The sequence below is a fragment of the Zalophus californianus genome, chromosome 1 (assembly GCF_009762305.2).
Source record: "Zalophus californianus isolate mZalCal1 chromosome 1, mZalCal1.pri.v2, whole genome shotgun sequence".
NCBI classification, from domain to species: Eukaryota; Metazoa; Chordata; class Mammalia; order Carnivora; family Otariidae; genus Zalophus; species Zalophus californianus.
In genome coordinates, this window is record NC_045595.1 from 7,378,945 (window position 1) to 7,405,725 (window position 26,781).

Sequence of the window (26,781 nt, forward strand, 5' to 3'; positions counted from 1 at the left end):
GGAAAGGAAATGAGGCACAAGGGATGAGGGCTCACACACAGGGGTGGAGGCTCCAGTACTGGGCGTGGAGAGGGTGCCATGAATATCAGGAGGCTTGCTATGGGGGAGGGGCCTCATACACTCACCCTTTGCCCTTTCTCTCCAGGTAGCCCTGGCAAGCCATCAAAACCCCGGTCACCCTGCACAAAGAGACACCACCCGAGCCCTGAGTCCTTGACCTGATGGTCTCTCCAAGTCCTAATCCTGACCTTATCACTCACCTTAGGTCCTGTGTCTCCTGGGAGGCCCCGAGCCCCATCTGCTCCAGAGCGGCCCTATCAGGGAGGTGACAGCATCAAGATACCTATTACTATTTGTTGAGTACTTTCCTCATGCAGAATCCTGGGGGATTCTCTGCGTACCAGTTTAACCTCCCAAATACACCTCAAAGCTGTCCATTATTCTTTATCTCTAGGCCCTTTGTTCTAGTCCATGTCACCACCATCACAAAAACTAAAATCTCCATTAAATGTCTAGCTCTGTGTTCCTCATTGCATTTAAAACTGTCTGGAATTATCTTGTTCATCATCTCCCTCAGTGCACCAGTCTTTTCTTCTGCACGTGCTGTTCCCTCTACTTAGAATACCCTTCCTCTCCTGTTTGCCTGGTTGTACCTCAGATCTCAGTTCAAGCGTCATTCCATCCAGAAAGTCCTCCTTGACTCTGTGACCTGGCCAGATACCCTTGTGACACACTCAGTAGAGCTGCCATTCTCTGTCCTCAGTGCCCTTATCCCACCAATGACACCAGCAGATCCTGGGGGCATGGAGCCAAGGCTCATGTTGGGTGTTGAGGGATGGACAAGGGATGACCTAAAGACCTACAAGTTACTCACCATCTTTCCCTCCCGGCCAGGGGGCCCAAGAGGTCCCTGAAGGCCTCGGGGACCCTAGAAGAGGAAAAAATAAAAATAAAAAGGAGAATAAGAAGGAGGAAGGACTTATTTTAAATCATCCTCTAGGAAGGGCAGTAATTGCAAAGGTATTCTTAGCCCCTTTGTCACTGTCCTCAAGTAGCACTTTATCCTGTGGCTCTGGGAGAAGACCCTTCCCAACAAATCCTGTGCCCATCCCCACCAATCTCACCTGTGGCCCCATTTCTCCCATCTCTCCTTTCTGACCCGGATACCCAGGGAGACCCTTGGAGGAAGAGAGATGAGGTAATGGAGTTAAAGGGAGGTTCTCCCCTCCACTGAGGTATCCCCCCTCCTCCATCCAGACTCCTTACTCACCACAGGGCCTGGGCGCCCAGTGAGCCCTACTGGGCCAGGGGGGCCTTTCATAGACAGCTGGAAAGATGGAGGGGAACAGAACTTCAGGTCTCCCAAAAACCCCAACACCCTCCCAAAAGGCATCTTCAGGAGACAAATATCCACCTGCCTCCTGACTAGCCTTCATTATCCCCCACCTCGGTCACTCTGTCAATGTCCTCCCATTACCCCCTGTTGGTCCCTGATTATCCTCTACTCACCTGAGCCTGTTGCAGTACTGCCTGAGCCTGGGCTTGCTGGAAGGAGACTGGGGGTCCTTTGAGGGAGCTGCTTGCAAACTGGAACTAGGGGGCAGCTAGTCACGAGGGGAGCCCAAGGAGAGGCCCCCTCCTGGGTCAGGACTAAACCCCCAAGGATGTGCCACCCTATCTCCCTCTTACCGGCATCATGATCACAGTGCCTGGTAGACCCCGGATCCCATCGATGCCAGGGATTCCTGGGAGGCCAGCAGGACCCTGAGAGTGGGAGAGATACAGAGGTGGGCGGAGGCAGAGAGATGGACAGACAGAGAGATGAGAGAGATGGAGGGGGAGAGGGGAGAGAGACGGAGAAAGATGGAGGCAGGGAGAGCGAGAAATAGAGTAGGCAAGAGAAAGACAGAGGGAGGGAGAGTCATAAAAAGTGGCAGGGATGGAGAGACAGAGAAGACAGAGGTAGTGAGATGGAGAGAGAGGCAGAGAAAGACAAAGACAGGGAGAGGAGAGAAAGGTGGGGAGACAGAGGGAGGGAGGCAGGGGAGAGACAGAGACACAGGGAAAAAGACAGAGATGAAAGACACTCAGGGATAGAGACAAACGGAAGAGAAAAGCAGGGGAAGGCCCCCAGAGAAAGAAGAGGGGTAACAATTCACAGATGGGGAGAGAGATGAGCAGTGAGGTCAATGCCAGCTTTAGCATGATGCCTTCAGTGCCTGCCTCTCAGGTCCATGTTAGGACGTACAAGTTCCCAATGTCAGCTTCACAGCCTGAAACCTCACTCCCCCAGGATATAACCCAGAAGGAATTTCTTACCGGTAGACCAGGGTCTCCAGGGAATCCTGGGGGGCCAGGAGGGCCTGAGGGGCCAATCACCCCCTGTTGGGGACAGAGGAACAAAAGTCATAAGAAGCGCAGGGCCTGAGCCAAGCCAACTTCTAACCCACCACCGACCCTGACCCTATGCACACCTCCTTACCCAACACTGAGCCATCCCTGGCCCCTCAATACTATACTGACCCACATCAACTCCCCCGCACTTTACATCCTGACCCTTATTTTGACTCATCCTATGAGCTTCAAACATACAATACTCTTTTAATGATACAGCAACATCATTCCCCAGCCCCCACCCCAGGGACTCAAACACCCCAACTAGAAGAGAAAGGTGGGGTGATGCAGCCATGACTCACTCGAGGTCCTGGGGCTCCTGGAGGTCCCTCAAACTGCTGTCCCTGAGGGAGAAATGAGTGTGACCCCCATCCTAGCCCAGACCCCTCCACCTCCTCCTAGCCCCAGACCCCTCACCTGTTCAATCACTGCTGGTTCTCCTTTTGCTCCCTTCTCTCCAGCACCCTGGGGCAGGGGAACGAAGAGAAAAGAGATGTGAGTCCTAGCCATGGTCAAGGAGGAGAGTGTGGACTTTGGAGCATGCTGTAGGGTCCTAATCCTGGAGCTGCCTCTCACTAGTTGAGTGTTGGGGAGCCACTTATTCAACCCCTATGGCCTCACCTGCAGAATTAGTAGGTGAATGATAATTGTATATATCCCATGGGAAGAAGAATAAATTAAAACAATGGTTAGTACATAACAAGCACTCAGGGTAAGTTGGCTATGATTATTCCCCTCCTCTCCTGTCCAACACCAAGGCTAGAACCTGGGCTCCTTCCCTGTCTGCACTATTTTCCTAAGCAATCTTATTCAATCCCTTGGCTAAAGGCAGCATCACTTTGCTGTTGATTTCCAAGTCTTTATCTCCAGCCTAGACCATGTCCCTTGAACTCCAGAATCTTCTAACCAATTACCCACTTGACATCTCCATTTGGATGCCAAGCAGGAGTTGCCAATTTAGCACACCCAAAATGAGATCCTTGAGACTTCCCACCCGCTCTTCCTTTAGGCTTCCCCATTTTACTCAAAGGTGCCACCATGCATCTACCAAGCCATCCTTGCATCTTTCTCCATCTCCAGTAGTAAGACCAAAATGGAGCATGGTCCAAATCTGTGCACATCTCTCTATCCCCACTGCCACAACCCTCGTCTAGGTCACCAGGCTGTGTCACACGGACTACTGGTTTCCCTGCTGCCTCTCTGGCTCCCCCTACAGTCCATATGCTGTTCAGCGGCCAGAAGGAACTTTTTAAAGTTCCAAATCAGAGCATGCTCCATTCCAAGTGGCTTCTCATCATGCTTGGACTAAAAGCCAAACACACCATCCTACCCACAGAGCCATCCATTAACACAGTTCCTGTCACATTAGAATCGTGCTAATATTTGTTGACTACAGTGGGGTGGTCAGAAGACATTCTAGGCAAGATAAAAAGAAGGCAAAAGAGAAAATGTGGTATGCGGCTCCAGGCAGGAGTCCCTGCCACCCCTCATCCCCCGACAACCCAAATCCTCAGACTCACAGGAAAGATCTGGAACTGAGTCTGCGATGGCTGTTCTGCTGCCCGGAAGTCAGGGCCCATGGTGGGGCCACCTCCTTCTTTGTCCTCTTTGGCTAACTTAGTCTCCAGGGTCCTTAGTTCAGTTCCATTGTCTGGGTCCAGGTCCCCCTGAGGACATTGGGACAGACCCAAGTTTGCCCCTGGGCCTCCTCATTGTCTGCCACAACCACTGCCCCAGGACTTTCCCTTCCAGCCCCGTCCACTTCCCACTGACCTCTAGCATGGTGACATTGTGGCCAGTGGTCACAGTGGTGGTAATGACCAAAGGTGTGGGAGTCGGAGGCAGAGTTGAAGCTGCTGTCTCTGTTTTGGGGATGTCGGTGGAGGTCTGCAACAGGGCCAGGAGTGTCAGGTCTGGGGTCAGTCCAATAAAGACAAAAAGAGGAGATAGGCTCTGCCCCCCAGGAGTGCCTAGTCTGAGGAGGGTAACAAAGGAGGATTCCCAAAAAACACCAGAGGGGTGTTAGGTAGGGGGCTAGCCAGTGGAGGCAAATGTGTGCTGACTAGAACAGCCAGCAGGGGGAGGCCTCCTATGTGGAAGAGGAGCAAAGCTAGGCCAGGTCTGGGAGAACTGGAAGGCAGAGTGGGGCTGGCTCCAGAGCCCAGTGATCAGAGTCAAGGTCCAGTACTCAGGGCCAGACTCCTGGAAGCCTATCCTATGTGCCTTCTCCCAAGACAGAGCTCAGCGGTCAGCCAGCCAGGCCACAGAGAGACTTGGACAGCTGCAGAGGAGTTTGGTCAAGGGCACAAAGACGGTGGTAGAGGCCCAGGTGAGGGGCTGGGGCTGAGGAAGGGGTTGGAGATGCGTTCTTTTTCTGGGTCTGAGTGATCTTTTCTTTATCTCCACTGATGCTGAGAACAAATGTAGTGCAACCAATGACTCTCCCCCAACCAGGGACCTCAGCCAGTGGCCCGCACCAAGGATGCCTACCCAGTGAGCCACCAACTAATGATCCCCTATTAATGGCCTCCAATTATTCCTACAACGAGTGACCCATTATTAACTCCAGTAACTCCAATTAATGACCCCCATCAATAACCCCTGATTAATGATCCCTACTAAGGGACCTAACCAATGACCCCTCCACTAATAACTCACATCATTGGCCTCACAGCAGTTATCCCCATAACCAGCGACCCATCAGTGGTCCCCCAGGCAATGGCTCCAACCAGTTATTCTCCCATCCAGTGACCTCCCCAACTAATGACCCCAACCAGTGACCTCCTCCACAATAAGCACTAGCTAGTGGCCCCTCAACTAACAAGCCCCACCAGTGACCTCTTAATCAATTATTCCCCTAACCAGTGATCCTCTAACAATGAACACCCATGAGTGAGCCTAATTACTTCTCCCCAACCAATGACCCCCAAACAGTGATTTCACTAACCAATGACCCATCAATGACTTCCCAACTAATAACCCATCAGGGATTCCCAAACCAATTATCTCATCCATGACCCCTTGAAAGTCATTCCTTCAACTGGTGATTCCAGATGGTGACCCCACTAATGCCTTTTAATCAGTGGTCCCCCACTGATGACCTACCTTCTCAACTGATGATCCCCAGCAATGACCTCCCACCATTTACCCTAAACCAGCGATACCAGTAACACCAACAGTGGTCTCTATCGATGACTTCCAACAATGATCTCCACTAGGAACCTCCCAAACATGGACCTCAATCAGGGAAGCCAAAGAATGCCCCCAAATTAGACTCCCCCAATGAATAACCCTCACCAATGACCCCAACGAGTCAACCTCAAACTGATACTCTTAACTAATGAAACCATTATTCACCCCAGCTAATGGCTGTCCTTAGTAGCCCTCATCAAGAACCCTCTAATAAGGGGCGCCTGGGTGGCTCAGTTGGTTAAGCGACTGCCTTCGGCTCAGGTCATGATCCTGGAGTCCCGGGATCGAGTCTCACATCGGGCTTCCTGCTCAGCGGGGAGTCTGCTTCTCCCTCTGACCCTCTTCCCTCTCGTGCTTTCTATCTCTCATTCTCTCTCTCTCAAATAAATAAATAAAAAATCTTTAAAAAAAAAAAGAACCCTCTAATAATAAGGTACTCATCTGGGTGTGCCCCCTTCCTCCAGCCCCTAAAACTGGATGTTGGGGGGCAGAGATGGGAAAACTCATAAGACAGTACCAGCCGCCCCCCACCCACCCCCACACACATAGTTATCAGTCAGCTGAGAAAAGTCAAAGGTCAGGGATTGGAGACCAAAGGCAGAGAGCTTGGATGAGGCACCAGCAATCAGTGGGAATCAGAGACCAGAGGTCAGGCAAAGAGCAGAGGTGAGTGGTCGCAGATCCCTTACCTGGTTCTCCAGGGAGCCAGGAGGTGGGCTTGCGGTCAAAGTTCCCTTGTTCTTCTTCTTCCTGCCCTTCCCCTTACGACCTCGCCCTTTTTTCTTCCCTTTTCCCTTCCCCTTCCGTCGAGGGGGAGGAGTTTCTGGCTCACCCTGGGGCACCTGGGAAGAGGACCCCCATCAGGTCCAGAGCCCCTCAATGGAGGCCCCATTACTCAGTCATCTGGGACCATGCTGGCACATGGCCCATTGGTCCCGTTTTGAAGCCAGGGCTCACTCAGCCCTGTGACCTAAAGTCAATCATATGATCTGGGGCTAGGAATCACTCAGTTATATGACCTAGGTCAAAGTCACTGACCCGCGGATAAGGGTCAGACTTCACTCATTCCTGAGACCTGGAGCCAGAGATGACTCAGCCTGTGACCTCAGGACAAGCTCCTCACTCACCCCTGTGGTTATAGGGTCCAGGTTGTCACAGCCGGGAAGGTATCGCTCACAGGCCTGGAAGGCAGCCTGAGGATCTGGGCTTATCAGCAACTCCTGAATATCTCCCTGGGGAGAGGATGGGGGTCAGGGACGGGAGCTACAGGCTGACTCTGACACCCCATCGCAAGCACCAAGGCTCCCTCAACCCAGAGCACCCTAAGTATGAGGAGGGGGTGGCCCCACCACAGCCCCAGCAATCCCTCTGCCCCTCAAAATTGAGAGGAGGAAGATTCTATCATGGCCACACCAAATCACAACCACAAACCATACCCCACAACATCTGTCCCATCAGGAGGCACATTTATTCCTTTGCTCTCAGGCACATGGTGACACCTAAAACATGCCAGGTGCCCTTCCAGGCTTCGGGGATAAGGAGGGGAACAAGATGGCCCTGGAGGGGCCTGGCCCACTGGATGTCCCTGGCCCACTGGAGGGGACACATATCACAACCACACACAGCGCAGACACCACACCAAAAACACATCTGTCACTAGCCACACAATGCCATGCCTTGCCAGCACCCAACATCACAACCACTGCACACGGTTACACACTATAACAACCAGTGGAGTCCCGTGTCACCAGCTTATTCTTCCACCACAAGTCAAGTATGTGCCATCATGCATTCTCGTTTTGTGTCGCTACAATCTCACACACCATGAAGATGCACAGTGATGCATGCTGCTCCCTCTTCTCAGCTTCCTGGCGCAAGGTTGAAGCTGGACATCTCCCTCTTCCTATCTCTTCTCCACATTCAGGCTGTGGACAAAACTCCCTCCCATTCTCTATCTAGGTTTACCCTATCCCTGAACCCCTACCTCAAAAGTCTCCTCCCCGAGGTCCTGGGTCCCCAACACAGTGAGTCCAGCTGTGCTAATGAATCGAGGCCCATGGCCCAGCGTGGGGGGCTGAGGCTCACAGTCAGCCACCAGAGTCACCCTCCTGCCATCCACACTGACTGCCACACGGTGCCACCTGCAAGGGGACAGTCTCAGTGGGGGGTGCTTCTCACCCCATTCTCTCTAGACCCCAACTTTCCCTATACTCACCTGCCATCCATGAGGTTGACTTGCTGGGGGAGGGGGCTGAAGGAGTCACCTAGGAGGCCCAGAGCTGGCCCCAGAGCCAGGCCCAGCTGCCGAGCACCACCCTCATCATAAATGGATAGAAGGACAGACTGGTTGGCTGGCTGGCCCCGCAGAGTGATCAGCATGGAAAAGTTCTCAGGGAAGTGCCCATCTAAAGGGGCAGAGGGAAAGGGGCAGCTTAGATGGCTTAGCAGTGACCCATGCTCCCAGAATGACTCCCTCCTACCCCTCCTGCACTGACTCACCTGGAAAGAGCTCCCATGTGGGGATGCCAAGTGTGCTGGCCTTGCCAACCCTGAATGCCCGGTCACCCTCTGGGGCCCTCTGGGGGCAGAGGCCAGGCCCCTCAAGGACCCCAGCCTGGCCCCCTTGCACGCCCAGGGCCTTCAGCACATCCACAGGGCCTGCTGTAGAGAGAAGCCAGGGTGCAGGGCAGTTAAAACAAACCCAGGACTCCAGGTGAGTAGCTCAGATTTGGGGAATTCGGCCTCCCGCTGTGTTTGTGGGTCAGGGAGAAGGAGCAGGCCTGGGACCTGCACCCACCTCACCACCCCACAGCTGTTCCAGCTTCATTGGCCTGTTGACTCCTGTTTTGTTTTGTGTGTGTGTTTTTTTTTCCCCCTTGGTTTTTTGGTGAGGGAAAAAAAAGCTGACCTACTTCTGGGATGAATCAAGGCTTCCTGGCCTGAGCCCCAGAGCCAGACTGTCCCCTTCTCTGTACTCCCCCGCACTGACTCCCTGGGGCTGCTTCCCCAGCCTGAAGCCCCCTGCCAGGGGAAACCCGCTTGGAGAGGAGGGGCTCCTTGTGTGTGTTTTTCCTCTACCACCTCCCTCTGACCTCCTCTTTTGACCCCCACTTCCTCTGAGCTCCTCCTCCCTGACCATCAGCACCCATGATCTGCTCCCTTTCTCCACTGCCTCTCCTAACTTCTTCCTTCTGACCTCCTCCTTGATCACCATCACCACGACCTCCTCCCTCTGCCTATCCGAGTCATCTCTACCTGACCTGTGACCTCCCCATTTTATCACCCTCTCTGACCTCCTCCTTGTGACCACCTCTCTCTAATAACCTCCCGACCTCCTCCCTGGGACCCTATCCCTCTCATGCCAGGAAAGGAAGGAACTGGTCTGGCCCAACCAGATCCAAATCCAGGCCAACCTTCCAGCCCCACCCCATACAGCAGGCCAGGGCTAAGTGGAACCACATGGCTTGGGCAGGGGGGGGGGCTTCCCCTGGGCCCAAAGCCCCTGCCTGCTCTCCCTTCCCCCCAGCAGACTGTCCCACTGACCCCCTGACCCAGCCTCTTGGCAGGAGACAGTTCTGTCAAATCTGCCCATGACCTCACCCTGGGGGCGGTTCTGCTGACCTCACCAGTGGGAGTCAGGGTGGGGGGCCAGACTTGGGGGCGACAGGGGGCTTGGATGAGGGACCCCCGTCCGGCTCCCCCTGGGTCAGATCCTTCATTCTCCAAACCTTACAGACCCCTATTCCAGCCTCAGCTGGAATGCCCTCAACTCCTGTTCGTTCTTTCTTCTCTCCCACTCCCTGTCCTCTCTCTCTGCCCCACTTTTTGTGCTGGTCTTTCCAGGTCCCTCTCTGCGTCCAACTCTGAATCAGTGTCTCTCTCTCTCTTACTTCCTAGCTCTCTCTCTCTGTCTTTTGGTATTTCATATGTCTATCTGTGTGGATTGCTCTCCCCCTCCCCCTTTCACTCCCTCCATCCACGCCCCCCAATTCTGCCGCAGCCACCAGCCCCCACTCTAATTGCTTGTTCTCTGGCTGGGCTGTCATTAAGAGGTATTTGGGTTACAGTCCCCTGGGACTAAGATCTGAGCTCCCAGGCTCTGTCAACCACAAGGGTCACTCCCCCATGGAATGATCATCCCAGCTGCCCCCTCTCCAGGCTGGGGCCCAGTGGAGGGCTGAGCTCCATGACCCCATACAGTGTGGCTCTCCCCTCACCCAGACCCCTGTCTTTGTGCTGGGGGAAGGGGTGTCCTCTCAACCAGCTGCTCATTCACATTGAAAAAGTCCTTCTCAGCACCTAACCCAAATGTCTCCTGCTTCAATCTTGCATCTCCTCTGTAATGACCTTTCAGAAACTGACTGCCCTTTCTTTTCATGGCTGGCTTTGTGACAAGGAGACACACAAGAGGCATTGAGTCCTGCCTGCAGGGCCAGAGGGTGGGGGTTTGTCAGGGACCCTGCCTGACCTTCCCTCACACTCTCCTCTGTGCTGGTCAGGGCCCCAGGGAGATGTTGGATGGGGTCTAGGATATGAAGGGAGGCAGGCAGGGGACTAGGTGCAACATGGTTGGGATCTCCTCAGAAAGGCAGGAGAACATAGGTGTGTGTGTGCCATTGTATACGGGCATGAGATTGTGCAAGCATGGGTGTGACTCTATATGGACCAGGGAATGGCCGAGCTTTGTGATTTGTGGGTATGTCAGTGCGTGCCAAGTATTTGGACTCCGATGGAGGACTAGGTGCTGTTGTTTGGTGTGTGGCTGGGAGTCCATGTGAGTTGGGGTCCTGGGTCCTGGCAGTGAGCAGGTGATGCGGGTGAGTCTGTGATTGTAATAGATCAGATTCCAGATGGGGGAATGTGGTTATATGTGAGAGTATGGCCAAGTCGTCGAGTAGGTGACTGGTTGTGAATGCTGACAGGGTTGTGTGGATACCAGCGGAAGCATGCGCTGGAGCTGCAAGGCGTAGGAGGGTGACAAAGGCTGTGACCCTATGGCGGGTGGCTGCTGGGGTTGTCTGGGGCGTGGGCACCGGTGTTTAACATTCCTGGTGTCCCAGAGGGCTTATATTCTGAATGGATGCCTGAGATTGCACGACTGTGTGGATGTGTGAGCATGGGAATGGGACATGGGCCAATTTGGGATAATCCACGTGAGCAGGCAGGCACCTCCCTGGACTCGAGAAAGTGAGAAAGTGTAGGACGGTGTCTGCGTGTGTGTATGTGTGTGTGTGTTGGGGGCCTGAGTTCACATTAGGGAGGGATTTCCAGAAGGGCCTAGCCCAGCCTCTCTCAGACCAGAGATGCCACTTGAGGGACGGACCTTCCCAAACCCCTGGGCGCCCCCAACCCCGAACCCTGCGGGGCGGAGCGCGGCGTCCAGCCAGAAGCGCGCAGCTGGGCGTGCGTCAGCGCTGACTCACTCGTCCGGCGGCCCCCGGGACCCCTTGAGGCCCCTGAGAAATTCCTCAGGAAAAACACCCGCGGCTGGCTCGGCTGGGGGCAGCGACTTCCACTTCCGCCCCCGCCCGCGCTCCGCCCCGCCCCGCCCCGCGCCCCGCCCCGCCTCGCCCCTCACCGCGGCCCTCCCGATGCCCTGTCCATGGTGCTGATCGCGGCTCGGGGGCGCGCGGGGTGGGGGGAGGGGAGAGAAGCAGGGGCAGAGGAGGTGGAGGAGCGCCAGTTGGAGGCAGAGGAGGGAGAGGAAGAATGCACGAAGCCATTAGGGGACATGCGAAGGAAACAATCCCCGATTAGCCCCCTCCCATACTCGTCCCCGCTCACTATCACCCCCAGAAACATCCACTCACTATCACCCCCAGAAACATCCACTCACGTCCTCCTGGGCCTTTATTTACATCCCCAGATCACAACCGAACCCCTCTTCGGGTCACCCAAAGACAATCACACACGTAACACACGATTATTCTCTAAGTCAGCCCCACACAGACACACCCACAACTCACAATCACACACTTGGCCAGGGATCACCCATCACACATATTCATACAATAATCGTCAACTCCCACACCCAATTTCCCACACACAAATTCACTTCAAATGGCCTCACACACATTGCTACACACACACTTATAAATTGCATTCATTCCAACGCATCCACCAGTAAAACCCGGTCACACGTTTCCCCCCTCCCCCCAGCTGTCACACCCACAAATCGCCCAGAGTCGGATACGCGCCGGAACACAGCACCCCAGCCACGCACGACACTCACGCCCCCCCTAGCACGCCCCCCATTCCTGACTCCACCCCATTTTGGGGGACCTCGCTAGATCCTGCACTCCTGATCCTATGCCTATCTCCTCCTTTCCGGCTCACCGGCCTGCGTCCGGAGCAGAAGCTGCAGCAAAGTCAGGAGCAGGCAGAGGCCGGCCCGCGGCTGGCCCAGGCCTTGGCGACTCCCCATCCCGGCTGGGCCCAACACGCAAGGCGGGGACCGGCCGGGGCGTCTACGGGGCGCGGCAACTCCTCAGGCTCCGTGCACTCACTCGCCGCGGCCGGCTTCACTCGGGATCCGCAGGAGACTGCAGGAGACCCCGCCCTGGCCTCGCCCTGCGCTCCAGAGCCCGGCCGGGCGGGGCTCGCTGGAGGGGGGGGTGGAGGGTGGCTGACAGCTGGTGGGGGAGTTGGGAAAGTTTGTGCTGAGTGCTGATTGGCCGGCTAGGGCTGGAGCCCTGGGCCGGGAGCGGGGCCCTTCTCGCCCCACCCCACGGTGGAGGAAAAGGGTCACTCCCACTCAGCCTTAGAATTCGGGGTCCCAGACTTACCCCAAACCCTTTCCTCCTAACACCCTCCCTCAAAAGAGATCTTAGCCTCGTTCAAACCTTCAGCCTCCATCCAGGCCCTGGAATTAAGGCTTTACACAGCTTTATACAAATCTTTTCTGTCTCACCCAGGCCCCCAGATGGGGTCTCAGCCTGGATGCCAAATTTTCACCCACTTGCTTTACCGCAGTGGCTTAGCCACACAATGGAAGGTACCAGCTTCATCCCAGGCCTTCCCTTCGGGTCTCTAAATAAAGAACCCTCATCCCACCTCCAGCCTCCCACCAGATTACAAAATGGCGTTCCCAGCCTTACCCCAAACCCTCATTTCTCCACCCAAATTCCGGAATTGGATGTCCTGGCCTCACCCCCGAACCTTTGACGCAGATTCCAAAACACAGTTCTCAATTTCCCCCAAACTCTTAATCTTCAAATAAAGGGTCCCATTTCCATCCGTAGCCCTCATTCAGGTCCCCAAATGGATGCCCTAGCCCCAATTCCAAATCTTCACATATGCCCCACCATTAAATGGGGAAGTCTGGCCCTACATCAAAGCAGGGAACTGCCTTAGGGAGAGGTGGATCCATGCCATTCCTGGGGTGAGGTAGAGCTGCCCCTCACCCTACCCCCCACTGTGAAGCTCCCTCCCCCCAGGGGGTCACAAGGAGCTGTCTGTGCAACTGAACAAGCGCAGACTTGCGGGATCTGAGGGAGCTTCTGCAGGGAGGAACCTAAGGGGCGTATCCTGGGCCCTGAACTGCCCCACCATGGGGAAGAGGGAGAAGCTGGCGGCGTCGCCCTTCCAGCCTCTGGCTCCACGGACAAAGAGTGTCTGTGTCCCTGGGGAGAAGGGGTGGGGCCCCATCTGGCCTGAGGGTGAAATGGGGGTTGTGGGGTGGGGAGAAGAGAGGGAATCTCCCCAAGCTGCTCCTCCTCCCTCCTCAGGGACCTCAGAGGCTAAGACTTCTGCTAAAAGACTCTCATAAAGAGAGTGCCCTGCCCTGCCTTGCTGGGAAGTTCTTCCTAGTCTACCCCCATCATCTGACATATCTATGCCCATTCTCCTCTTTGAAAGACCCTTCCGGGACCACACTCTCTGTCACTTTCTTTCACTCCCTCCCTCCCACCAGAGATTCTTTGCCCAGATCAGACAGGGAGAGAATGCCCCTGCTAATTCCCCCAGCCCTGAAAGATTTACAGTCACAATAAAAAGACCCTAGTTGTGAGTGTAGCCGTGAGAAGAAATTTTTGACAGATAAAGGAAAGAGGCTATTTTGAGGTTAAAAGATTACCCCCTCCCCCAGCTGCCTGCCTAGGGTCAGTTCAGAATTGGTGTCTTCTGGGGCCCCTTCACCTTGCAAGGGATCGGTGGGAGGGTGTCCAGGAGGTGGGGGGTGAGGCAAGGATGGGTCGCGGGAGGCAGGTGCTGGCCAGCAGAGGTCACCCATCCAGGGAGGGATCAACATGGCCGACGCACCCCGGACGGTACTGATTTCAGGCTGCTCCTCGGGAATTGGCCTGGAGCTCGCAGTGCAGCTGGCTCATGACCACAGGCAGCGCTACCAAGGTTAGAGGCCCGGGGTGGGGCCGGGAGGGGCAGGGGTGGGCATGGCTTCTGAGGACCTTCAGCCCTCTTGGCACCATTTCCACTAGCCCATCCCATCAGCTGTATGTGTGGGCTTGAGGAGGACCCAGGACACGTGGAGGCCCCCTTCCCACCTCTGCTCATGAATCATTCCCTCATCCAACAAATATTTCTTGTGCACCTACTGGGTGCCAGGCACTGTTCTAGGTGCTGGAAACACAGCTGTGAACAAAACAGACAAAAATCTCTGCCCTCAGCTGTGGTGTAGTGAGGGAGGGGAGCGAGGACAGACAATAAACAGATTTTTTTAAATTGTATAATATGTCTAGTGCTAATAAGTGCTAAGAAGCAAAGTAAAGTAAGGATGGGGTATGGTAGGAGGTGGGGGGTAGGTGATATTTTTTAAAGGGCTGGTGGGAAGGGCTTCCCTAAGGTTCCACTTAGGCATTCCCTAGGACTCCCCCCCCCACCCCTCCCCAGATTACTGCTCCAAGATAAACCTCTTAAGTGACTTTGACCTTGGGGGCTTAAGGGGGACCTCTAAATCTAGGGACTTAGCCTCCTGCGACTCTGGAGTAAATTGCCTCAGTCTGCACTCCACCCATGGGAACCTCTGACCCAGAGCAAGTTGGAGCTGAAGTGGGCAAAGGGCCGCTACTTAAGAGGACGTTGCAGGGGGCAAGGGCATTGCCCCAGTTGGCAGAGCTGCTTCTCCCAACCCTCTGCCCTCTGTCTTAGATACACACACAGCTTTAGATGTGACAGACTGAGTGCCAGTGTGCAGAGAAGCAATTGTGCTGTGTGTGTCCCTGTGGACAGGCAGATGAGTGTATAAAGCTGAAGGATGTTTATTGTGTGCTTACAATGTGCCAGGTTCTGATCTAAGTGTTGTGCATCTAGTAAGTCTTTTCATTCTCATATCACCCCTATGAGGTGGCCACCAACGTTAGCCCCATCTTAGAAATGAGGAAACGGAGGCACAGAATGCCAAAGATCCTTGCCCAAAGTCACCCCACCAGAAAGTGGCAGAGCCTGGATTTGGACCCAAGCAACCCAGCCCCTGAGGCCACACTTGTCACATGTATGTATGCATGTGGTCCCCTTCATCTGTGCAACACCCGTGAATCACACAGGCCCACAGACTGTATGAACATGCCTCCCGGGGCTGTGCACGTATGATTGTGGGTACATGCATGAAGGGTACAAACATGTATACAGGGGTTTGAGCTCAGCACTCCCAACAAATCCAGGTTCAAATCTCAGTTCTAACACTTACTAGTGGTGGGACAGACAAGGAACTTCATTTTGCTTAGCCTCAATGTGTTAATCTCTATGATACGGATAATAACTTTACCTACTTATTCTGGCTACTATTGCTAAAGAACAAATCATTCCAAAATTTCTGGTGTAATAGAACAACGGCAACCATTTATCTCTCATGGTTAACAAAAGTCATAAACTCGGAAGGGCACAGCTAGACAGTTCTCACTCAGAGTCAAAGGCTACAACTAGAAGAGTTGGGGGCTAGCCAGAGGCCTGGGCAGGCATCTCTCCTCCTTCTAATAACCTCAGGTCTCCATGTGGTCCCTCTATCTGGCTAGCTTGGGCTTCCCCCCAGCATGGTGGCTTCAGGATAGCTGGGCTGCTACAAGGTGGTTGAGGATTTTAAGAGTGAACATTACAGGGGTGCCTGGGTGGCTCAGTCAGCTGAGCATCCGACTCTTGATTTCGGCTCACGTCATGGTCTCAGGGCCGTGAGATTGAGGCCCACATCAGGCCCCACACTCAGAGTGGAGTCAGCTTGGGATTCTCTCTCTCCCTCTCCCTCTGCCCCTCCCCCTACTCCTGTTCTCCCTCTCTCTCTCTCTCAAATAAATAAGTAAAATCTTAAAAAAAAAAGAAAAAGAGTGAACGCTACAGCAAACAAGGCAAAAACTACAATACCTTTTCCGACCTAATCCCAGAAGCCACACAATGTTACTTTCACCATATTCTATTAATTCCCAGCTAGTCTCAAGATTCAAAGAGAGGAAAATGAGATTTCATGTCTTGAGGGGGAGCAGCAAAGTTCTCAAAGAGCATATTTGATGAAAGAAGTTGTGGCCACCTTTGGAAAATAAGTCCGTTGCCTAATCATAGGGTTCTTGCAAGGTTAGAGACAGTACTTATAAAAGTGTTTAGCACAGTGCTTGGCACATAGTAGATATTCAATAAATTGACATTTCTGTGGTTGATATAAATGTGGCTATTTGTATTTGCATGTACACACAATGCACATATATTGACCCTAAGTATGTAAGCATTTCTTTTCTCAAGGCAATATGTTCTATATTTACTTTATTGCCCTACTCACTGGACTATAAATTCCATGAAGGCAGGGACTTTGCCTATCTTATTTCAGGCAGTAGTCTCAGCACCTAGAATAGGGCATAATGTATACTAAGTACATGCTCAGTAAATGTTGGATGGAGGGATGGAGGGATGGATGAAAGTACATGTAAATGTATGTACACAATATGCATTTGTGGTTGTGTAGTGAACATAGGTGTGTAAACCTGTGGTTCTCCATCCCTCTGTGACTGCTCATGCAAGATCATGGAGATATGTAAGTGAATGCTCAGGGGAAAGGAACCCAGTGCTTGCCCCAACTCTTTTTTCTGTCCCCAGTGGTGGCCACCATGAGGGACCTGGGAAAGAAGGGGACACTGGAGGAAGCTGCTGGGGATGCTCTGGGGCAGACCCTCACCGTGGCCCAGCTGGATGTGTGCAGTGACGAGTCAGTGGCCCAGTGTCTCAGCTGCATCCAGGGAGGGGAAGTGGATGTGCTGGGTGAGACTGAACAGCCCCTGGGGTCACTCCCCCCTTCCCTGACCTAAGCACAGATCCTCCTTACAGTGAATCCTCTCCAGGGTCTGAGCACCAGCCTTCTTGCTTCACCAGCAACAGCTAGCTCTGGACAGAAGGGATAGACAAGCTGGCTAAAAGCCCAGGGTACCAGTTTATCAGGGTTACAAGAAATAAACTGAGTCCTGGGAGTGGATTTTATTGAATAGAACATCTCACGTTTGGGGAAAACCATATGTAGTTGGAAAAGTTACTTTGATGAGTCATTTGGGGAAGGGAGCATGATGAAGAAGCAACACATGATCCCTCAAAGACCTTCTAAGGAGGTGGGTGTGGCTGTTTTGATGCAAACTGGGGTCAGAGCAAAATTGCTCTTGCATTAAGGGGAGGCTGCTCCCAGCAGCCCTTCCTCCAACCCAGGGTTCAGGGTCCCCAGAACAAATGCTAAACTCTATGTAAAGATCATCAGGGTACCACATTTGTCCATCAAGATACTCTGGACTGGCCCCGAATTTGGAGGAGGGGGAGGGATAATTCAGGGAGTGTCCTTAGAGGAGTGACACTAGAAGGGTTGGGGGGACCTCAAAGTAACCTTCAGTCCCCTCCTTAGTGAATAATGCTGGAGTGGGCCTGGTGGGGCCCCTGGAGGGGATCAGCCTAGCTGCCATGCAGAACGTCTTTGATACCAACTTTTTCGGGGCTGTCCGTCTGGTAAGAGCTGTCCTTCCTGGCATGAAGAGAAGGCGAAAGGGCCACATTGTGGTGGTCAGCAGTGTCATGGGGCTGCAGGGTAAGCCCTGGGGACCCACCCCTGGGAATCCTCCTAGCATCTGACCCTCCCCAGGCTGGAAGAATGGCAAATAGGTTTTAGTTCATATTCCAAATGAGCCTGTGTTGAGAAGGATTCTGAAGCTCTATAGGACACATTTCTAGATTAGATTATGTCTGCCGTGCCGAAAGAATAGGCAGTAGTATTATAAATGCTGCCAATGGGCATCCACATCCAGCATCAACCTTACTTCTGGACACCTCTAAAAATCTCTCCCTTGGGGCACCTGGGTGGCTCAGTTGGTGGAGCGGCTGCCTTTGGCTCAGGTCATGATCCTGGAGTCCCAGGATGGAGCCCTGCATCAGGCTCCCTGCTCAGCAGGGAGTCTGCTTCTCCCTCTGACCCTCCCCCCTCTCCTCTCCCAAACATCTCCCCCAAACCAAAGGAACCATCAGACGAACTCCTTTTTTTTTTTTTTAAGTAGGCTCCACAGGTGTGGAGCCCAACTCAAGGCTTGAACTCACGACCCTGAGATCAAGACTTAAGCTGAGATCAAGAGTTGGACGCTTAACAGACTGAGCCACGCAGGTGCCCCAGAATCCCTTTCCTGTGACATTTTCTTGACAAACTCCTTTCTTTGATGTTTCTCTAACCAAGCCCCAGAGATAGCTTTGGGGCTCTGAGGTTCTTCAGAAAAAGAGAGCAGTAATTGTTTAGTGATGTCTGCTATTGGCCCTACTATGGAGGCCACCTATTTGCCATCCATGCTCCTGGGTCTTTCCTCCTTGAATCCGTCTAGACTCCCTTCCTCCCCCTGGAACTTCCCTGGGATCTGCCCCCACCTCCTCAGCAGCCCCCTGAAGAATCCATCTTATTTTGTTTGTTTGTTTGTTTGTTTACGAACCCACCTTATTTGTTGCCCCACCATGGGGAACCTGTAACTACGACTCAGTCCCAACCCTTTGGCCCCTCTTCCAGCTGCACCTCCCGACCTCAGGGGCCACATTCACTCTCAATAAGGACAGATAAGAACTGTGCTGAATTGAACTTGCCCTCAGGGACCCTAGCAATCCTATGCTCAAGTGACCCAGAGGTTTAGAGGATGGAGGGAAGTAGAATTTTCAAGGGCTAAGGCAAATGGAGCACTGGGAAGACATAGTGTACGTCACCCCAAGAGCCTCATCCTGAGCATGTGGGCTCATCCTTCAGCATATGCTCCTTTCACACATACACTCATCATGCTGGCCCTAGATACTCCCCATTCTGATGTTCAAACCCTCTTCGCTCTGTCTCCTGAAGACCCCATGTCCCTCTGGACCCACAAGCCCATCGCCCAGACACCAAAGGGCCCAACCTCCTCCAATCCTCTCAGGTGTCGTGTTCAATGAAGCTTATGCAGCCTCCAAGTTCGCCCTGGAGGGATTCTTCGAAAGTCTGGCTGTCCAGCTGCTGCAGTTCAACATCTTGTGAGGCGGGCGTTTGGGTAGTGAAGGAGGGGCATGGGAGAAGGTGGTGGAGAAAGACGAGGAAAGGGCAGGCGGTGAGGGGAAGCAGACGGGGAAGGCAGTGATGGTGGGGAAACAAGGCCGTGGTGAGAAAGTGGAATCAGGAATGAGGGAAATGGAGTTATTGGAAGAGGGGTTGGATAGTGGAAGGACTGGGGGAACCAGGAAGGATGAAGTAATGATGAGAGATGAGGGGAGAGAGGAGGAGAGGGACAGTAATGGGGCAGCGAGTGGGTTGGGATACCAGACCCCCCTGCCCCTGCCGATGTCCCCAGCATCACCCTGGTGGAACCTGGCCCGGTGGTCACTGAATTTGAGGGGAAGCTCCTGGAGCAGTTTTCCACAGCCGAGTTCCCAGACACTGACCCCGACACCCTGCACTACTTCCGGGATTTCTACCTGCCCACCTCCAGGGAGCTCTTTCACTCTATAGGACAGAGCCCACAGGATGTGGCCCAGGTGAGTGGGGAACGCAGAGCCCCAAGACATGGCTCAGGTATGTGAGGGTGCCCCACCCTGCAAGCCCCCCACTCTGAATCCAAGAACTCAGGGCTCCACCCCATAGGTCATTGTCAAGGTCATCGGCTCAACCAGACCACCCCTGCGCCGACAGACCAATGCCCGCTACACCCCGCTGGCTGCACTCAAGGCTGTGGACCCCTCAGGCAGCCTGTACGTGCGCGCCACCCACTGCCTACTCTTCCGCTGGACACGCCTTCTCAACCTTGGCCTTCGATGTCTGGCCTGCGGCTGCCTCCGCTTCCGAATATGGCCCCGGTGAGCAGAGCCTCAACCAACCCTCCCCACCTCTGCGCAGCCAGGCCTCTTCAGTGTACACCCATCTCAGAGGCCAGTACAGACCCTTCCCTCCTTCCTTCCTTCCTATCTTCCTTCCTTCCTTCCTTCAGCAAACTCTGCCTAACCCATTCTGTGCCTGGGCATTGCTGGGACCCCAGAAATTCCTCAGCATCCACACACACACCCTTCCATGGTCAGGGCTGGGGCAGAGAGAGGGACCCTTGGACCCTGGGCTGAGGAGCCCAGAGTAAGGAGCTGGAGCTATCTGGGAAGGCAAGGGAGGCATCCTGGAGGAGGGGACATTGGGGCTGGACCTTGAAAGATGAGATAGATTGCCTCATTCAACCTCTGGACTTTATTATCTTGGACCTGGGAATACAAGGATGATCTAAAACCCCCTCCACATAGAACTGAGTTGACTAAGGGGTCTTCAGATTTTTCTGGCCACACACTCCCTCAGCAAAATGTTTGTGCACTCAGCAGCAGTGCATGTATATTTTTTCATAAAATATATATTTGTAACCACTAGCAATCACTGTATTAAATATTTAATGAAGCTCAATTTCTTATGTCTAAATAAAAAATTAAAAAACAATAAGGTCCACTTCACACACATCAGAATGGCAACTATAAGTAAACCAAGCAAACAACAAAAATTCTTGAAAATAACAACTGTTGGTGAGGACGTAGAGAAATTGGAACTTGGGCACTGCTGGTGAGAATGTAAAATGGTGTAGTCACTATGGAAAATAGTATAGTAGTTCCTCAAAAAATGAAACAGAATTATCATGTGACCCAGCAATCCCATTTCTGGGTATTAACCAGAAGAATTGAAAGCAAGGTCTCAAAGAGATATTTGCACACCCGTGTTCATAGCAGTATTACTCACAACGGCTGAAAGGTGGAAGCAAACTCATCCCTGTGTCCATCAACAGAAGACTGGATAAACCAAATGAGGTATAACCATACGATGGAATATTACTCAGGCTTAAAAAGGAAGTAAATTCCAACACCTGATGCAACATGAATAAACCTTGAGGACATTATGCTCAGTGAAATAAACCAGACAGAAAAAAGACAAATAATGTCTGATCCCACTAAGATGAAGTCCCTAGAGGAGTCAAATCCACAGAGACAGGAAGTAGATGGTGAGAGCCAGGCGGGGTGGGGTGGGGAGTCAATGTTTAGTGGGGAGAGAGTTGCAATTTTGCAGGATAAAGAGTTCTGTGGATGGATGGTGTCATGGTTGCACGGCAGTGCGAATGGACTTATACTAATGAACTGTACACTTAAAAATGGCTAAGATGGTAAATTTTGTGTTGTGTATATTTCATCACAATTAAAAATATTTAAAAAGCAATAGGGGTCCAAGTTTCCTGGCCCTCGTGTGGAGAGTTTGGAAACAAATGGACTCTGGGTATAAGTGTTGACCCTGCTTCTTGTTCACTGGGTGACCCTGGGCAGGTGACTTCCTGGTGTCATCTTCCAGAAAGCAGAGCTAACAATAACAACACTGAAATGATAGGAAAAGCACCCTGCACTGTTTTTCCATTTCACTTGGAGCTTTTGGTGTGGTTCGTGTTTAGCTACCACCTTGGAATGCTAGGCTCCAGGGGAAGGTGTTTTAATTAATGTTTGCTCTTGCAACCTTGTTAGATAGAGGTACTCAGAACCTGCCCAGTTCATCAAATGAGGAAACCAAGGTTGTCCAGAGCAGAGGGGCGGGGCAGGAATCAAGCCTAGGTCTGTCCAACTCAAAGTCTATGCTGGTCCTCAGGGGTCTCTAGTAACCTCTTCTAGGGAGAGAGAAACTGAGTCCAGGGTCTGCAAAAGAGGTCTCTTTGAGTCAGTGCAGAGATAATGGGGCTACTTAATATTTTGGGTCAAATGAACCCCTTCTTTTCCCTCCCTGACATTGGATTTTTGAAGCAATATTGGAATATCTGCAAAAGAATATTTGAACATAGATCATGATGATGGTTGCACAGTCTTGTAACTATATTAAAACCACTGAAGTATGCGCTTTAAAACGGTAAATTTTATGGTATATGAATTATATCTCGATGTAAAAATTAAATACATGTTTTAAAAATAATATATGGGGGCGCCTGGGTGGCTCAGTCGTTAAGCGTCTGCCTTCGGCTCAGGTCATGATTCCAGGTCCTGGGATCGAGCCCCGCATCGGGCTCCCTGCTCGGCGGGAAGACTGTTTCTCCCTCTCCCACTCCCCCTGCTTGTATTCCCTCTCTCGCTGTGTCTCTCTCTGTCAAATAAATAAATAAAATCTTTTTTAAAAAAAAGAATATATGAAGCACACATATGCAAGAAGTCTTTGGATTGCCAGTAGGAGGCATCAGCAGGAGATGAGAGTCTGGGAGGAGAAAGACCAGAGTATTTCTCCCACAAGCTCCCTCCATGGGGGTCACTGTGGATTAGCAGCATCTCTCCATCCATAGGAGACCCCAGCTCCAGTTTCTGAGAACCACTCCTTCCCTTTGCCCCTTTCAGCTAAAGATGGTGATGGGGCCCCACAACTGCCCGCAGGATGACACTGCACTATCCACAGTAGGGCTACGCACCTTCTGTCTTCACCTTTATAATTGTCCCTGTCTTCATTGATCCCCAAATTACCCACTTTGAGTGTACTATCTCTTTCCATCCAGGACTCCGACTGATGTAATGTATGTGTGTGAAAGAGCAGGGGAGCAAAATGCACACACAGTACCCCACCATCAGACTCCACCATTAGAACGTTATTGATATTTGCTGACTGCCTTACCCCAAAGCTCTCCACCATCCTGATTTCTATGTCCAACATTCTCTTGTTTTTCAAGAAACTCCCTTAAATAAATTATTTCAAAAGACAAATTTGGGGTGCCTGGGTGGCTCAGTCAGTCAAGCATCTGCCTTTTGCTCAAGTCATGATCCCAGGGTCCTGGGATCCAGCCCCTTGGGGCATCATCATTGGGCTCACTGCTCAGTGGGGAGTCTGCTTCTCCCTCTGTCCCTCCTCCTGCTCATGCTCTCTCTCTCACTCACTCTCTCTCAAATAAATAAATAAAATCTTTTTTTAATTTTTTTAAATATTATTTATTTGTCAGAGAGAGTGAGTGAAAGAGAGAGAGCACAAGCAGGGGGAGCATCAGGCAGAGGGAGAGGGAGAAGCAGGCTCCCCACTGAACTAGGAGCCCGATGTGGGACTCGATCCCAGGACCCTGGGAACACAACCTGAGCCAAAGGCAGATGCTTAACCAACTGAGCCACCCAGGTGCCCCTGAACAAATAAAATCTTAAAAAAAAAAAAAAGACTGATTACCTTCTTGCCAAGAAGGAAAAGCCATCATAGACACCATAAGTGAAGCCAAACTCACTTATTTACGGGTGGGGCATACAATATTCCAAACCCCATACTCACAGACACTCTCCATGTGAGGAAAATACCAGGCCATCTCCCTCAGATTCCTTTGCAGCTAAGGAGCGAGCAAGTGACCCCAATTCCACTCAGCAGATGTACAGATTTAGAGTTGAGGACCCACCACCCAAAGGAGGAGGGATCAGGAAAGGGAGGGAGCAGAAGGGACAGAGGCATTGCAAGCGCCCAGGGTTGTCAGCAAAAGCCAGAGGTGCCAGCTGGTTTCAAGAGAATGATTTAAGCTGTGGCCTTAGCTGCTGGCCTGCACTCTTACTTTGTCCCTTTTCATCTTCAAAAGCTGGTGATTTCATTAGCCACCAATATATCCACCCGATGAATTCCTTTGCAGCTTAAATCACCCTGAGTCAACTTCTATTGCATATAAGGAAGAATCACCACCAATCCAGATGGCAACACAAAAGCAAATGGAGGAGGGGGGGCTGTTATTATATTCTAGCTGGATGCTATTGCTGACCAACAGAAATCGGCCAATGTTCAGAAGGTGCTGAAGACTCGCTAACCCTTGTTCTTGATTTCTACACTCCCACTCGCCCCTCTATCTTCCCCATCTTAGCAAAGATAAGTCTGGTCATGCCAAAAATCTTGGAGTCATCTCTACTTCCTCTCTCTCATACCTCACAACTAATCAGATCTTGTTCGCTTGACCTGCAAAATATATTCAGAACCCAACCATTTCACAACACCTTCTGGGTCCTCACACTAATCTAACCACCAGCGTTTTTCGGCTGGAGTATTGCACCAGTCCCCCCCCCCCCCCAGCTCCCACCTTCTGCTCTTGCTGCCCCCTACAATCCATTCTCCACACCACAGCCCAGAAGATCCTTTAAAAACAGCTTTTGAATTGATAAAATGCTCAGTGTTTTTAAAAATCAATACATATGTGTATATGTATGTATAAAAGAATATTTTAAAAGCAATTCTCCCAGCCTCCTCTTTCCCTCAACTGCCTAATTCCTGACTCTCCACCTCGAGTTATCTATCCAGATTTTCTTTCTGATTATACCAGAAAAAAAAAAACTGATAAATGGATAAGCAAACTGTAGTATATACATACAAAGGAATGTTATTCAACCTTCAAAAGGAAGGAAATTCTGGCACATGCTACAACACGGATGAACCTTGAAGGCATTATGCCAAGTGATATAAGCCAGACACAAAAGGACAAATACATTGTATGATTCCATTTATGTAAGGTACATAGAACATGCAAATTTGTAGACAAAAAGTAAAACAACGGTTATCAGAGGCTTGGGGGGTGTGTGGAAATGGGCAGTTAGTGTTTTATGGGGACAGAGTTTCAGTTTGGGAAGATGGGACACTCTAGAGATGGATGGTGGGGATGGTTGCACAGTGATGTGAATGTGCTTGATAGCATTCAACTGCACACTTGAAAATGGTTAAAATGGTAAGTTTTATGGTGTTCAGATTTTACCACAATTTAAAAAAATAAATATGGAGTATTTTAATGGAAAAACAGAATATGTATGAATCGACACGTGTATATACATATATATATTTATTTAACTTTTCACAAAAAGATGCATACTATACACTTAAATGCAAACTTTAGTTCTTTCCTTGAATAATATGTCTTAGAAGCATTTCCATATCAGCCCAAGCAGACATCCTCATTCTTTTGCACAGCCGCAATATATTCCATTGTGTAGATGGACAATAATTCATGCAACTGGTCCTGTACTGATGAATCTTTGGGCTCTCTCCAATCCTTTCCTATTATATATGAATAACCTTGTTTGCGTACATCATTTCACACATGTGCAAGTATTTCTGTCATGGGATTACTTGGCCAAAGAAACTATGTATTTGTCATTTTTATGAACATTATCAAATTCATCTCTATTGGGAAGGGCTGATGTCCATATGTTAGCATGGTCACTTCCCCACAGCCTCACCACACTGCACATTATTAGTCTTCTACATTTTGGCCATTCTAATGGGTAAAAATTACTATCTCATATTTCTCTTATTTTAACTTGCATTTCTCTTATTATGAGTGAAGTTGACTTTCTTTTCATATGTCAGAGAACCTTTTGTATTTCATTTTTTGTGAACATTCTGACCACACATTTTGCTGAAGTTTTTCTATTGGATTGTTTATATTTTTATTATTAATTCCTAGAAACTCTTTACATATTATGGAGATTAGGGAGACTGTAATTTGAAGTGCACTTCTCCCCTATTTTTTTCAACATTCCTGTGGTGTCATTTTGCCTTATTTATGTCATGGAATTATTCACCCTTTGTATTGTTGCTACCTTTGGATTTCAAATCAGAGTAACAAAGGACCTACCCAGACTGATTCTGTTAAAACAGAAAAATAATGTCACTTATCTTTTCAAAATTCTCCAGTGGTTCTCCTCTTACTTAGATTCAAATCCACAACTATGAGGCCTCCTACATGATCTGATCCTTGAATATTAATCTCAAATTATCTCCCACTCTCTCTGTTTCACCCACTTCGTTCTAGGGACACTAACCTCCTTACTATTTCTTAAATACTCCATGCACATTCCTACTTCAGGGCCTTTGTATTTGCTGCTCCATCTGCTAGAACAATTTTCCCAGATAGCCACATGGCTCCTTTCTTCAGTTCACCTTTTCGGAGAGGCCACAAGATAGTACCCTGTCACTCTGTCCCCTGAACCTGCTTTATTTCTCACCACCTGACATATACTAGTTATTTGGTTTTTGCTTTTCTCCCCCTACTAGAATGTCAGCTCCATGGGGAGAAGACTGTTGTGTGCTCAACTACATCCCCAGCACCTACAAGAGTATGTGGCACGAGGTAGATATCCAAATATCTGACAAATGAAAGAATGAGTGGGTAAATTAATGCATCGAAATGAGATTCTCTGTGGCCTAAGAAGAAGGATTTCAAGACCCTTTTCTTACTCCTCCCCAAATCACCATGCTCCACCTCCCTTCCAGGTCTTTGCACGGGCTGTTCCCTCCCCCTGAAACAAAACCATCTTGCTCTCTCCCACCCCTAATCCTTGCCCTGGATTACCCATACTTTCCTAAGACTTTCAGGTCTCAGCCTAAATACCGCTTCCTCCAGGATGCCTTCTTTGACTCCCCAGCCTGGATGGGTTAGAAGGTTTCTCTGGGCCCTCGTAGCTGCTTACTTTGGGGTAGTTTTCCCTGATCAGGCTGTCAGTTCTGTTGGAGCGCATATCACACCGCTTTCAGACCCAATAATCACCCCCAAACGTGACTGCTGAATTCTTCTCCCTCCCCCCATAGCAAGCAACAAGCTTCCCCTGAAAATTCTCACTGCGCACCAGACCTCCTTGGACCAGGAGGGGAGGCGCGTGATGGATGCCCTTAGGGACCAGCAAGGGCAGTTCCTGAAGCCTTGGGGAAAACAAGTGCGTGATCAGACGCCCTCAGGGACCAAGAAATGACCGGAGGAGCCTGGGCTCAGACAGCAAGTGACCAAGCAGGGCACATCCTGGCGG

The 26,781-nt window shown here is 51.1% G+C and overlaps 2 protein-coding genes across 7 annotated transcripts in view; one reads left to right on the plus strand and one right to left on the minus strand.

The window, feature by feature from the left end:
• The window catches only part of COL5A3 (collagen type V alpha 3 chain), a 37,149-nt gene extending 25,033 nt beyond the window's left edge, over positions 1–12,116 (minus strand). For 3 of the 6 annotated variants that reach the window (XM_027586301.1, XM_027586299.1, XM_027586302.2), the window contains exons 1-18: positions 11,923–12,116; positions 8,086–8,247; positions 7,802–7,991; positions 7,571–7,727; positions 6,714–6,818; positions 6,276–6,428; positions 4,168–4,281; positions 3,915–4,061; positions 2,812–2,859; positions 2,697–2,738; positions 2,320–2,382; positions 1,690–1,764; positions 1,510–1,593; positions 1,271–1,327; positions 1,125–1,178; positions 875–928; positions 261–314; positions 126–179 (exon numbers count right to left, since the gene is read on the minus strand). In XM_027586301.1, coding sequence (XP_027442102.1) covers positions 126–179; positions 261–314; positions 875–928; positions 1,125–1,178; positions 1,271–1,327; positions 1,510–1,593; positions 1,690–1,764; positions 2,320–2,382; positions 2,697–2,738; positions 2,812–2,859; positions 3,915–4,061; positions 4,168–4,281; positions 6,276–6,428; positions 6,714–6,818; positions 7,571–7,727; positions 7,802–7,991; positions 8,086–8,247; positions 11,923–12,010 — 1,701 coding nt within the window. In that variant the 5' untranslated portion in view covers positions 12,011–12,116. Of the gene's footprint in view, positions 1–125; positions 180–260; positions 315–874; positions 929–1,124; positions 1,179–1,270; positions 1,328–1,509; positions 1,594–1,689; positions 1,765–2,319; positions 2,383–2,696; positions 2,739–2,811; positions 2,860–3,914; positions 4,062–4,167; positions 4,282–6,275; positions 6,429–6,713; positions 6,819–7,570; positions 7,728–7,801; positions 7,992–8,085; positions 8,248–11,922 lie in introns of those variants that run through there. The other 3 variants (XM_027586300.1, XM_027586304.1, XM_027586303.1) reach the window with 3 other exon arrangements.
• Positions 12,117–13,832: 1,716 nt separating this feature from the next.
• RDH8 (retinol dehydrogenase 8) lies at positions 13,833–19,852 on the plus strand. The gene is made up of 6 exons (XM_027582148.2): positions 13,833–13,935; positions 16,621–16,782; positions 17,408–17,587; positions 18,939–19,032; positions 19,347–19,530; positions 19,637–19,852. The coding sequence occupies exons 1-6, from the start codon at positions 13,833–13,835 to the stop codon at positions 19,850–19,852; spliced, it is 939 nt and encodes a 312-aa protein (XP_027437949.1).
• The last annotated feature ends 6,929 nt before the right edge of the window (positions 19,853–26,781 follow it).

Excerpts from the sequence above, each read along its gene's own strand:
- RDH8 (XM_027582148.2), top strand. The coding sequence starts at position 13,833 with ATGGCCGACGCACCCCGGACGGTACTGATTTCAGGCTGCTCCTCGGGA. Across the intron at positions 16,783-17,407 it reads AGGGGAAGTGGATGTGCTGG|TGAATAATGCTGGAGTGGGC; the intron begins GTGAGACTGAAC and ends TCCCCTCCTTAG. Across the intron at positions 19,531-19,636 it reads GCCCACAGGATGTGGCCCAG|GTCATTGTCAAGGTCATCGG; the intron begins GTGAGTGGGGAA and ends TCCACCCCATAG.